Source organism: Lepisosteus oculatus, chromosome 8 (genome assembly GCF_040954835.1).
Source record: "Lepisosteus oculatus isolate fLepOcu1 chromosome 8, fLepOcu1.hap2, whole genome shotgun sequence".
NCBI lineage: Eukaryota > Metazoa > Chordata > Actinopteri > Semionotiformes > Lepisosteidae > Lepisosteus > Lepisosteus oculatus.
In genome coordinates, this window is record NC_090703.1 from 5,565,833 (window position 1) to 5,579,775 (window position 13,943).

At 37.6% G+C, this 13,943-nt stretch overlaps 1 protein-coding gene across 3 annotated transcripts in view; it reads left to right on the plus strand.

Moving 5' to 3' along the window:
• strn3 (striatin, calmodulin binding protein 3) overlaps positions 1 to 13,943 on the plus strand; it is a 29,682-nt gene that overhangs the window by 2,898 nt on the left and 12,841 nt on the right. For all 3 annotated transcript variants that reach the window (XM_015350152.2, XM_015350153.2, XM_015350155.2), the window contains exons 2-7: positions 10,370 to 10,473; positions 11,206 to 11,279; positions 11,842 to 11,923; positions 12,142 to 12,318; positions 12,790 to 12,934; positions 13,535 to 13,676. In XM_015350152.2, the coding sequence (XP_015205638.2) occupies positions 10,370 to 10,473; positions 11,206 to 11,279; positions 11,842 to 11,923; positions 12,142 to 12,318; positions 12,790 to 12,934; positions 13,535 to 13,676 (724 nt within the window). The remainder of the gene's footprint in view (positions 1 to 10,369; positions 10,474 to 11,205; positions 11,280 to 11,841; positions 11,924 to 12,141; positions 12,319 to 12,789; positions 12,935 to 13,534; positions 13,677 to 13,943) is intronic.

Below are 13,943 nucleotides of genomic sequence, written 5' to 3' on the forward strand. Positions count from 1 at the left end.
GGGAGCAACAACAAGTCCATTACTGCAACATGTACCTTAAAAAAAAAAAAGCTTGCTTCTTAGGGAAAAGGGGCAGATTGGACATTCTACTGCAGGAAGTGCTGAGCATCAACTTTCTGGTTCACCTGAAAACAATAAATGGAGCTTAGTTTTGTGCCAAACACATACTGAAATCGTGTCTGTTGGTTTTATTTTTATTTTTTACTTTTCCTTCGCCATTTTGCTTAATCTTGTCCCTTTGCTGAACCAGAGAACAGAAATGTAACTGCACATGCGGAGGCTATTGAGGACACCACAATTAAAGTGTGAGTTGTTCACACACTCTTCACATTGGTTTTTGATCACTGATGATTTTGAGTATTACCTGTTCAGGAAATTGCTGTGCTTTTTGGTCAGCAGCCCAAAGAGTGCGAGCATCTCAGAATTTACATCCATGGGTGACTTAAATGAATTAACATCTCATAACGTATTTGCTTGTTCTTTAGGTGCTTCATAGAGAATCTGTATATCTCTTGTTTATACTTGGGACTCTCTGGTCCACAGTTATTTCAGACCTGGTTTTGTTCTTCAGGTGAACCCTTCGGTGTGTTGTGACAACACTCTACTTGAACAGTCCCATGAACCGAGTAGCCTAAATCGGAACTAATCAAGATGGCAGAGTTTAGTGCTGAAAGACTTTGTTGTACGAAACATTTCTGAGTGACTGTATTCACACGCTCTAGAACTCTGAATTGTAAAAGAGTACCTGCAAAACATCAATAGCAGTTCATTGGCAAGCTCTTGAGTGTGATCCAATAAACCGCGTTTCTTAATCCTCCGAGGAAAATATTGGTAAATGTGATGGTGACTCCAGGAACTGTGCTAACAATTTGCGGGTCAGAGGAACAAGTAAGCTGTCAAGGCTCTGAAAAACTACAACATTAAAATTGAGGTTTTTCTCCTTTTCAAATTCGGATCAAACTACATCTGCAGCAAGTAGAGAAATTTGGAAGAAAAACCCAAACAGCTTGTCTCGAGACCTAATCCGCTAGGGCATGTTTCAGGGAAGGTGAGGCAAAGTAAGAGGAATGGATTTTAGTATGACTAATATATTCATGCACAAACGTGTTGGTACAGCAACACATACCTTCTCTATGAGAGCCTTTTCTTATGCATTTCCTTTTGATTGAAACAGAAGATTGCAGTCAATTACCCTTTTCACGTCTGTAGTGTACGCTTTGTTTGAGACCTTTTTTTTTTGTCTTGTCCAAAAGCGCTCGATGTGATTCATGCAGGCAGTCTGGCAAATCCAGGACATTGCCATTTTTGTCTGTGTAGCTCATAATTTGAAGGTCAGCTTTTGATTTGTGGGGGGAAAAAAGTTTAACTTTCCCCTGGCAATAGAATAATACAACAGTCATGGAAAGTAGATTGAAAATGTGGAAGAATTGCACAAAGCTAAGGTAGCTTGTTTTGCCCGGATTTCAATTGGATTCCTTTTTCCGACAAGGGATTTGATTGTGTAGCCTTGGGTTAGTGATCACGAACTGCAACTGTGTTCTGTTGATTTTTTGAGAACATGGTTTTCCTGTATCGAGAAGTAGGTTCCTCGTGGCAGAAGGCACTATCACTAGATGGTACCAAAGCCTCTTAAGTTCTCCTGAATGGATGGGTCAGTTACATGACTATCACAATGGCTGGTAACACATATGAAATAGACAGCCTGCTGGACTGGATAAAGTAATCAAACCCTTGGCCTACATTGAAGTAGTTTGCACTTCTGAAAAGCTAAATGAATCATAAATGTTACATTTTATGTACTCTCAAAAATTGAAGGGAGTTGACAGCTTTCTTGTCCATTTTACCCCGAGAGAACCAAATCGGTTTCCAGGTGATACTTTTGACCCAGTATGTGAGTTAATCAACAGCACCCGAGTCAAATTGGGAAATGGAAAAAAGGACTGTGCAAGATTATTGAACTTCGGAAAGCATCAGATTTTGTGGTTTATTTTTTTTTTCAAAATAATCTGAACTCACTTTCTTCATTGTTCCCAGCAGTTTGTTTTAAAAGTCAGAATTAAGTGACATCAAGACCTGAACAGTTCTGGCTTTTCATACTGAGCTGGGATTTCCATCAAGTTCTCGATTGTGCTTCTTGGTGTGAACCCATGCCCTCTCAAGTCCACAAACACCATGTGCTGAGGTCAATTTGGGATTTAAGGTGATAAAAAAGGAATTTTTGGTGATAGGGGAACATGGTTAATACTAACTTTAAATTAATTAACAAGAGTTGTTTGCTTAAACACCAGTAAGAGACATGATATAAGAAAATGTGACTGAGGTTCAATTTAAAACTTTGTGTCAGTGTTGTGGATCAAGGACTAGTCTGATAACTGAATAATAAGCTTAAACTTTTATATTAATGCTTGTCAGTGATGGGTGAGATAACTGAATAGTTCATTTAGCTGCTTCTTTAGGTTAGATGTTATTTTTCTGTTATACACATCATACTGCTTCTGTTGATCCTCTTACATGGATCTTAAAAGGATGTGGTCTTTTAAGATGAGAAGGTAACTAGGTTTATGAAACTTACTGTTTTTTATGCCCCCCACTTCCTCATAGATGTTTAGCTAGGTAAGATTAGCCAGGTTAAAGGTTACACTGTTACTTCCAGATTTTTTGCAGCAAAATAATTATCTTTGAAACTGTGTTTTTATTATAATTGTCTTTCCATCTGGGCATATTTTATACTTGTTCAGTTAGAGTTCTAGTCATCAAATGCAAAGTAAATAGAGCACACACTTTTAGAGTACAAATGATGCAAGTCTGTTTCTGTTTATCTGGTTAATTCTATCAGAGAATATTACTTTTGAAATACAATATGCGAAGGAAGAGGAAGGAATGCACGTTAGGTTTAATAAACCATTTTGTGAAATCCTTTAAAATCCAGACAAACCGTCCGTCCACACAACTAAGGATATTTGTTTCTTGAGAATAAGTATTGTTAGTTTGCTACTAGCTACACTTAAAACACATCGGTGAGCTGTGCTTTTGTTGTATATGATTTAATAGAATCTACACGATGTTAGCTGAAGATCTTATTGTTATTATTCTTATTATAAGTGTTTATTGAGCCCTGGACAGTGTTCCTTATGGCTGTGCAAATGCCTTACATGCTATCTTCAGAACAAATGAGAGAATTGCTAACTCTTGCAAGTGAGTCTGTGCTCAGAAACTAAGCTGGGAGCAAGTCTAGTGTCAAACAAGGCCTTGCAGAATTCTTGAAAGTCAGTGCCTCAGAAATCAGAAAATGTTTGATTATTATACTTAGATCCTTTTTTGTGGTACAACAGCATTCAAAAGCTCAGCTTAATGCTGCTTTTGCTGTCCCTGACTGGTGGTAGTTTTCGCACACATACCAAACGGATCCCCATGTTGTTTTAGTTTAAGCACAGGCTTGTGCCATGAGCAGAGTAGCTGCAGGGAATGTTTAACTGTCCCTGAAGGCAGAATCCCAAATGCTGTTTCCTAGTAGGGACCTGGGAGAAGCAGGGGGTTTATCTTGGGGGTTCTTTTGCCTTAACAGCAGCAGGGGGGTTGTTTCAGGGGTATTTAGTCAAATGCATCACTCAGATTCTTTGATGTTGCATATACACTTCTGTTTTCTACCAGCATCTGTAAATAAAAAGAGAGGCCTAGATTCTTCAGTGTTTTTAGTATTTTATGTAGGGATTGTTTTCATACTGTACAATTTATTTGTAAAAAACAAATGCAATAAAGGAGTCATTCTGTTTCAGAATAATGAGCAAATGACCCTTGCTGATGATGGCAGGCTTCAATGCATCAGAGAACATTAAAGTATTGCTGCATCCGCGAAGAGAACAGTCATAAAGCAGACTCTCTTGTAGCTTTGGAACTTAATGATACCTTGCTACCATCCCATAAACTAAACACTAAAAATTTAATGAAGATTTTGAGCAGTTCAAAACCTGGAGTGTTTTTTTTCCTGAAGTTGTTTAAATGTAAACTTTGCCAATCTCTCAAACCAGCAGCCTGTTTTCGGAATTATTTCTGCATGAGGTTGGTAAACAGCTGTTTTATGTTGTGAAACTGGGGGTTTGTAAACAGCTGTTTTATGTTATGAAGCTATCTTTAAAAAAAACAGCCCTGACATAAGATCCAGCAAAACAGCCTTAAAGCCAACATGTGTGACTGCAGCACAGCCTGGAAAGTTGTACTGTAGGTAGAGGCTGACTTACTCTGTGTAAACATGCTAAGGATTGTTGACTCTTTTTTTTAGTCTGATTCTTCTGTCTCACTTTATAAGATGCCAGTATTTCATCAACACTTCAGGTAGCTAAAATATGTTGTTTTAGAAGTTTCTCCTTTTATTGCTTAATATCAAAATACAACTAGTAGTACAATGTATAATTACAGCAAGCCATGTTGCTGTTTTGATATCGGTTGTTTTATTTTAGCCTTTTCTTCTTAATTATTAATGGAAGCATAAGCAGCTATTTTTGGACATCTGTTTTATTGTTCACCTTTCTGTGTTCTAAAATACCAGGATGGGCTTGTGATCTCCTGCAGGATTTTGTTTATTTTAATTTTTTTATTAACAAATATACCTTGGAATTAAAAATTCTCAATACTGACTGAGAACCTTTGAGAAACCTGTAATTCATCTACTACATGCAGATTTAGTCAAATCGTATTGGCTCAAATGAGAACCTTAATTGTTCTTCATAAGTTTGTGTCCTATCAGTTGGGTTTGACATTTGCCATTAACTGATTTATTTGATAGATGCTTTTATCAGTTTAATTTTATTCAATATAAATGACTTGCATTTGTACCAGTTTACACTGCTGGTTACTTTAAGGGAACAGTTTGGCTGATCTTCATTGCTCAAAGGTACAACACCAGCGTCTCGCCTGTGATTCGAACCAACAGTTTTGCAGTTATGAGTCCAGAAACCTGACCAGTGCTGTACACTGCTGCTTGCTGATACAGAACACTTGAGAATTGAAGATCAATAGTCTTTATCTCTGAAATACAGGATCCCTTGGTTTCCCAAACGGGCAACTTGTAGTAGTCGCATCCTCCCTAGTGTGGCTGTTTGCAAGGGCCAGCTGGTGCATGGCTAGTTTATACTTGGGAGGAAACAGTGTGTATCCGAAGTCTTTCCTGCCACTCAGGTGGTCAGTGTGTTGGCTGTGTAGGGTACCCCAGCTGCATGTGTTGTAGTTTAAAAAAGTTTAGTTTAAAAAAAATCAACTAAAACATTCAATTAGAGGCTAAACCAGGCTTTGTGTTGATCGGCTTGGCAAGGTTTGGCATTGCATTTACAAAGACCATAGAAATCTGAGGTTCATTTCCTGGTTTTAGAATTAAAAATCAGCTTTGCATGAGTCTCCTTTGAAAATGCTTTGACCCTAACCAAATATAAGCATTTCCCATACTGGATATTCGTATTTTGCAGACTGTGGTATTATTAAAGAAAAATGTGGGTAATTCAAGGTTCCTCCCTTTTGTAAGTGTTTAACAAGAATATAAAGTTTTAATTACACTTGTGTTTTTAATCACTTATTGTAGGAGGTGATTTGTAGTAACTGAGGTTAGTTACTTCATGTTGTCGCGTGTCTTTCCTTTTTTCAGTGAAATCAGATGCACGTTGCACTGTTGTGGGTGGAACAATCTTCAGTGCTGTGTAGCTGAGCTGTGGTTTCCTGGATAATGCCGAAACCAATTAAGATGCTAAATTGGGCTTTATTTCCATGCTTTGGAATTTTCATGGCTTTTCACAAGAATGCTTTAATTTGCTTTGAGTTTTCTAAAAAGCTTGACATAAACAAAAACTGTCAGTGATTAAAATAATACACGTAGGAATGTTATTTTTAAAAGTATAGCTATCAGATTAAAGGTGAAGGCTTACTGGTAACATTTCATTGCTTAGGCAGACTTTAGCTTTTGTGGTTGTTTTTTACTTTGGTATTTACTGTACTGGATTCAGCTAGAAGGCTGCTAAATAAATTGTCCTATTTGATTTGCACCAACAATCCTTTTAAATACTGCTAGTGTTTGTACCCTCTAGGGTCCAGGCAATGCAACATTCTTGTTCAAAGGCAGCAGACTTCTGCAGTAGTCCCACATGGCCATGTCCAGTTTTTGGGATTTATATGCAAAGGAGGGATTTTTTCTTTTTGAGTTGCAGTGGTAATACAGGCTTGTGAGATATAGCGGGCTGCTATCCTGTACAAGACCTGCTGGGCTGCGATTCTCCAGGATTAAGACTAGCTACCCCTGGTGTAAACATTGGGTGTTCCTTTAATATTGTCACAATGTACCTTCTCATAAATCAGTGCAAGTGGTATATATATACAAGGTTATATATATAGTGTGATGTGTGTGTGTATACATATAAGGTAGAAACTTTGGGGCCTTTTGTCCATCTAGCCATTCTGGTGGCTAGTAGCAAATAGATCCAGGTAATACATAATTGTTTTAGCTCCCTTTTTTCCAGTTTTTAAATATACAAACCACTACGATATCTTTTAAATGTAATAGTAGTTCTTCCCTGAAAGTTGTAGTTTGCAAGGCATTCCATTGCTCGTCAAGTTTGTCAGGGGGCATAACCCGAGAAAAGCAAACAATTGCTGTTTGCAGTTGGGATTCTTTGTAGTTCAATGTGGTATAAATAGGTCATTTATGAGGAAAAAAGATTAAAGCTAGTCATTTTTCTCTTAAGTCCTTCGGTAAAAGTAGGATGTGGTGTGGGCCCCTCCATGCAACAATCCTTTAGTTGAAGAAGAGTCCTGTTTTGGGCCAGCTGCTTGTTTTTGTCTTTTGGAGCTGACAGCTTTCCACTGGAGTCAGGTGGTAAGCTCTCAGAGGTGCTTAATTATAGCCCCAACAGGGTTGCTAAGATGCAAACAGGGATGCCCCATAGGTAAGGCAAGACAGAGTTACTGTTGTGCTGCCAGAAAAAGCAGATGTGGTGGGGCCAGGTGGAAAATAGAGGTCCAGGGAAGGAAATATAGAATAATTATTTTCTTCCGATCTTTTGAATACATGTGTTCATGATTATCGCTCTTGTCCACTGCTCCCATGATGCACAGCAGTGCACATTCACCATTGTAGAGCCGACGCTTGTGAAAGTGAACTCAGGAAACCAAGAAAAAAAATTAAGGTTATTGCATTAAAGCTTATGAATAGGTAAATTTTTCAGAATGACTTGTCCAGAGACTTGATAATTGTGTACAGATACTTTATTTTAAATAAGTTTACATATTTATGCCCTGAAAGATTAAATGCACTGAAAATGAGTTTCAGAATTAGTTCTTGGCTTGAACAAAAGTATGAACGCTTGACATATCCTTCGCATAGCCTTCTTCTCATTCCACTCTGCTCCATCAGAAACGGCACCGGACGCCGGCCTTTTAAAATGAGCTATGACTGACAATTGTTCAGCTGTTCCTTAACAGTATTTATTCCATCTCTTACATGATCATTTCACCCCTTCCCAACAGCTGGAATGGCAAAATCTAAAGGGTTGGTGACTTCAAACAATTAATTTTGATTAAAAAGGGTAATTGCAAGACTTATTTGTATATAAAAAGCCGCCAGCACCCTTTGACTAACGGAGCAAAGGAGACAACATTGAATGATTTTTGGGAACAGCATTTTTATTCATCTTCGAGTAGCAGTTGAGTTATGAGTATGGTTGCGTTATTGTTGCTCTTTTTAGGAAGTGCATGTCAGAAAAAACCACTACCTCTCATTGACTTTTCTGGATTCATCTGTTGGAATTTCCACTGTTTATTTCCTCATTGACAAGCAAGTGAACAATAGGCGTTCGTTGGCGAACTGTGGAATCCAGAGCTTGCTCTGAGAACAGGAGTGTAGCTAGTTCTTGCACTTCAGGATATACTCCCCTCTTAGAGCATAATGTTTGTTCTTGGGCTGAGTTCAATAAGCTGAGATGGACATTGCTGTTCAGACAGAGCGCTTTATGATGGTATGAAAAACAACCTAAGTGGGCTTATAAAGTATTGCTCAGAAATGAAGACAAGGAACAGATGACATTTGTTGCAGTCAGGGTGAAAAGTACAGGCTGATTTGTTTTTAACAGAATCAATAAGAAAGATGGGAAAACCTGTCAGATATTCACCTGATAAGTCCCCCAGTAGCTTCTTGATACACACATGCTGCTTGACTTAGACAGCTGACTTTGATGTCATTAATACTAAAAAGCTAGAGATGTCAGAATCTCCGTTTAATGTGATTTTGCACTTTTACTGAAATGCTGTCATAACAAGAGGGAACCTGAAGTGTAATTTAAATAACCGCATTTTTTATGACTTCATAGTTTGTAACATGCAGTTAACACCATCTGTGGAAAGGGTTAACAAAGCAGTGACTGGCTTCCATGACTGGCCTGCTCTCCAAGGTCACCATGATGCAGCAGGTATTAAAAAGTCATTCTGAGTGCATTGGGTAAAATCAAAAGTTTGTTTATTCAGTAAACAAAATGGTTGTCACAGTGGAGCTAGCACTAGTTGCTGGTATAAAAATAGCATCTTAGCTATTCCTGTGTCGTTTTTCAGTAATATGGATCAGGTTACAATACGCTGCCCCTGGTACTGATATGATTTGGCTCTTTGTCATATAACAGGATTAAAGACAATTATTTCTGCACTCCTTTCTGCACATGCAGTGCTCTACTTGTGTAGCATATTTGTTTTCATTACGTTATTCTTCTAGGCATGATTTATTCATGGTGTGGGACAAAGGGTTGTTTTGGCCCTGAGAACATAGCTAAACCTCTTGCTGTATCAATATAACCTTTCATAGTTTATTAAAGTCAGATAATGGATGATATAAATGCAACTGATATTTTTTTCCCTCTAATTTTCATGTCTTGTGAAGAAAAGTAATTAAGGAATGGAATAGCAGTGTTGGGTGCAGATTAGTCTTTCTAGACTGGAGACTTCATTTAAATGTCCAGAACCTTTCGTGTGACTTGGAGTTGATGGTTATGTGTGAAAGAGGAAAGGCTCAAGGGTTATAGTTAACTACAATAAATAGTATGGTCAGTTGCATGCTTTCTTTACTCTTTAACATGGACTGGTACTGGCTTGTCATTTTGCAGAGAAAGAGGTAAACATATGTGACAGAATTTAACAGAACTGAAAATTTAATTATTGTGTACATTTTGTTGCCGTTTTTGTTTGGCCAGGTGGCCCGTTAGCCTGTATACAACTGTGGGAAACCACGCCTACCACCTGTAATTTGAGAGTTTTATAGTGCTCTTTATCAACATTTTTCTGAAAATCTGTATTCATCCTATTTAATTATGTGTCCCATACTGTTGCTGTACAGAACATGTTGGATAAGCAACACCTACCTTTTCTAAATCCATGTTGACTATCCCCTAAAATAGCTTTTTCATATAGGTGTTTCACTGGTTTACTTCTAATTATTGTTTCCATAACCAAACATGTTGAGGAAGTCAGTTTAATTGGTCTATAATTACTTGTTTTGACATTCTTTTTGTGAATAGGCAGTACATTAGCACTTCTCCAGTCCACAGGTACTGTCTCTGGCTTGACTGATGCTTGGCAGAGTTGCGTTAATGAATAACTTCTCATATTTTTAGGTACGATAGTTAGGATACCATCGGGCTATGGAGATTTGTCAGTCGAGAGTGCTTCTAATAACCCAGACACATCTGCCTATTCTATGGTACTATTGTTTAATCGAGAATTTTCTTCCACTGTGCGAGGCACGTTGTTGATTTCTTCCTTAGCGAACACCTGAGTAAAATATTCATTTAGTATATCGGCCATTTCCTTTTCATTGTCTTGGAAGTTTCCTGTTATTGTCCCAGATCCGTTGTGATTCATCCTTTATGGTTCTTTTGTTGTAATTCTAACAAACTTTCATTATGTATTTTAGCCTTCATTAGAATATTGCTTTCTGCCTCTCTCACTCTTTCTGTTATCCCTTTTTTCCTGTACTTTTCTTCTTTAACTGGATTCTTTGATCACAAAAAAAAATTGAAGTGCTTTGTATTTTAGTGTACTCGTCCTTAATGATTTGGTGAACCATGTGGGCTGCTGTTTTTAGCTTTTGACTTCGTCGCTGATAGAGAGAGTTCCCTAGCAGGATCCCTTCTCCACCAGCTCTGTATCTCTCCTATCACATTTGACTTTTCGTGCACTTTCTCATTCCTTCTCATTCACGTCTTTCCTGAGGATCCTTCAAATTTCTAGAACGAGCCCGTATGCAGATATTTAAAATATGATGATGTACATGTTGATTACTGATCTCTTTATTATATTTTGTAAATATCCTGCCGTTTACCACCTCTCGCCGCCTTTTGTCTTTCAGGCCCGGATAGCATTCTTACAAGGAGAAAGAAAGGGTCAAGAGAACTTAAAAAATGATCTAGTAAGAAGAATAAAAATGTTAGAGTATGCGTTAAAGCAAGAAAGGTACGTCTTGAATATCTTTTACTTGCTCACCTCATGCGTCCTACAATTTTAATTTTCTTCTGCACATTCCCAGTCTCTTGGTTTGTACTCTGGGGTTATGTTTAGTTCTATGAAACTTGTTCAGTATTACGGACAGACCCTCGGACATGGTAGCCAATGCATGTTATGTAGTTTAAGGACATTTACCACACCATGCTTACAAAGCAAAATGTGTTGTTGGGCAGAATGCCAGTTCATAGTAATTGAAATTCTAGAGGCCCTACTGGAGTACCGGAAATGGTTCAGATTTGCTTACCTGGAGAGTAATATTTGCATGAGGATATAAAGCAGTGGAACTCTCAATAGGAGGACTTGAAAGAGGAAGTTGGTAGTTTGAATACAGAAGGATGCAGAGAATTGTTTTCAAGGAATGCAAAGAAACAAAAGGGCTACATTTACTTGTTACACTCAGTTTAGTTTTCGTTGTATTTGTTTAGGTTATGAATCACTATTAAAAACTGTTTTGGGTTTGCTTGCTATTTTATGTGGAACTTGGAGGAAACATAGTAGGATAAGATAGAGATCATAGGTTTTTGAGCTGTTAAAAGATGACTATTGCATATATTTGTCTTGCTCTGCATGTGGTTTTGGATTAATAATTTGAAATAATTCTGCTTATTTTTGCATAAAACCAAATGATTCTGTTAGCTGGTTTTGAAATGCTATTGTGCTGTCTTTGTTTTCCTCTTACAGGGCAAAGTATCACAAATTAAAATACGGAACAGAACTAAATCAGGGTGACTTAAAGATGCCAGCCTTTGAATCAGGTAATAGAGTTTATCGTCATTTTTTAATTGTCTTACAAAATTGTGAAGGGAGTTAGTAAATTGTCCTCATGGAGACTGTCCTAAAAAAGCTCTTCCATCAGCACATATGTAAATAAATATTCTGAATAATAAAAGGGGTAATGTAACATCTTGATTTTAATGGATGCACGTGCTTACGTCTTAGTCCCTTATAGAACTTTTTGTCCACCATTATATCATTGCATCCAATTAAAATGTAGTCCTATACTAACTGTTCATAAACTTTATATGAAGATACTGGACCATAGATAAAACCTGAACCTTCCAGGTGAAAAGGGTTATTCAACCTCATTTGTTGAATGTTCCACCAGTCCTATCAGGATTAAGTGATATGCCAAAGCTTTTTTTCTTCTCCCCTGCTCTGTATGGGTTTGGATACATTTGGTGAATTTACCAAGAGTCAAACTGGTCAAATAGTAGTTAATAGGAGGAGTTTTTATCCTTCAACATCCATTTTTTATTGGTTAATACTGAGCTGAATCTCCTTAAAGTCCTGATGGCTTTCTTTTCCCCACACTTTCAGAAGAAACCAAAGACTCAGAAGTTCCAGCAGTTCCTCAGAACAGCCAGTTAACGTGGAAACAAGGCAGACAGTTGCTTAGACAGTGAGTAAAAAGCATATACTGTGAATAGTTTTTCTTCCAAGACCTGTCAAAATAAGTTAACAGATTCATTACTTTGTGATGTCTTTTGCATGGGTTTATTCTCATATCGTATAATACAGTTTATATACTTTTTATCTTTATATAAATCCGATATTTATTAAGCTGTTTTGGCAATCAACTTTTAACCTTTAAGCTTTGTTGTTTTTTCTGCATTTCAGATATCTTCAGGAAGTAGGTTACACAGACACGATATTAGATGTCCGATCTCAAAGGGTGCGATCTTTACTAGGTTTGTCAAGCTCTGAGCAAAATGGCTCAGTAGAATCAAAAAACCTGGAACAGATTCTCAATGGAGGAGAGTCTCCTACAAAACAAAAGGGACAGGATTTAAAAAGGTATGTGACTCAGTTCAGCAATCACATGACTCTTGGGTCAGACTTACCAATAAAGAAGTGTTTTGGTGGAATAGGAAAGGTAACTCCTCCCTCAACCAAAGTTTAGCAGGTAGCCTGCGGTGTTTTTTTAATTGCCTTAGACCGTCTGCAGGTTGATTACATAATACCCATAGTTGATATTACGTAGAAATTGGGTATCTTTGTCGAGTAGGACTTCTTAAAAAGAGATCCTGCAAACAGAAAATTTTGGAAAGGAACCCCTGGTTAGATGAAAGGTTCATTTTTTCTCTGTACTCTGAGATTTTAGTTTCTGATGAATCATAAATTGGCATGTTTACTTCAGATTACTAACTGCAGCTTCAGATAGTTTGAAATTTCTTTAACAACATATGTAGGAATACTGTTTTTGTTTTTTCAGCTGGTGAGTGAAAGTTGGTGCACAATCGCTATGTCACAGTATGTGTGTTACAGGAATCCAGGAGATGTTCTGGAAACATTTAACTTCTTAGAAAATGCAGATGACAGTGATGAAGAGGATGAAGATGAGGGAGATCTTGTAGATGATATCACGGATGGAAAGGAAAAGCACAGAATTAACAAGAGGCATAAAATCAAGGTATTCTTGTTACTCTTAACAGTCAGCAAAATTAATTTTCTCCAGTCATTGTGACTTACACTTTACCTTAGATCTGATTTCAGCAGACCACTGATTGAAAAGAAAAGGTTTTAAATTTATTTCACTTCAGTGTGTACTTTTATTGTTACATATGATTAAACAGAAGTCTTAAAATGTAAAATGTGGGTTAAAATATTCCAAAAATATTTTTCATAACCTTCAATTCTCCTTTCATGGATTTAGAAGTGTGCATTTGTAACCATTCTCCACAAAATTCTTCTTGAAGTTTCATTTAATACGTAGAAGGTGCCCTGGTTTGCCTTGATTTAAAGTTTCTAGTTTCTCACCTAAATTGTTATCCAGTATTGGGTGATAATTGGGGGGGTTATGTTTAAACAAAATAAGTGAGAAATCCCATTAAAATGTGCTTTTAATGGGTGGTTGATGTAGGTAACAGTGCACTTTTACAAGGATTTTAAAGGGATAAAATATTTCAGAAGGAATATTGTTCGTCTTTTGTCCAGTTGCAGGCTGTAATTGTGAGCTGCAGTAATTTCTTGCTGTGACGTGCAGTACATGAGGCTATTCTGACGTTTGCAGATTGGCAATGAGGGACTGGCGGCGGACCTCCCCGATGACCAGGACACAGAGGAGGCCCTCAAGGAGTTTGATTTCCTAGTGACCGCAGAAGACGGGGAGGGCGCCGGGGAAGCCAGGAGCTCGGGCGATGGAACGGAGTGGGGTAAGGCTGCCCGCTGAACACCGTGCTTCCCATAGTCCCCTAAAGGAAGAAGGACAGGAGACGTCTTCGTTTTTTGTTTTGTCTCTCTTTTGTGAGATTGGTTTTCCTTTTGTGTTCCACCTTATCACGAAGGAAGGAATGCATTGAGTTTATAAACAGAACACAGTGTATTAATTGCTTTGCTTTAAATCGCCTAAAAAAAAAGTGGTTATATGAGACATTTGTATTAAAACGGATGTGTAAACTTGCATGTGGTTTACGCTTTAC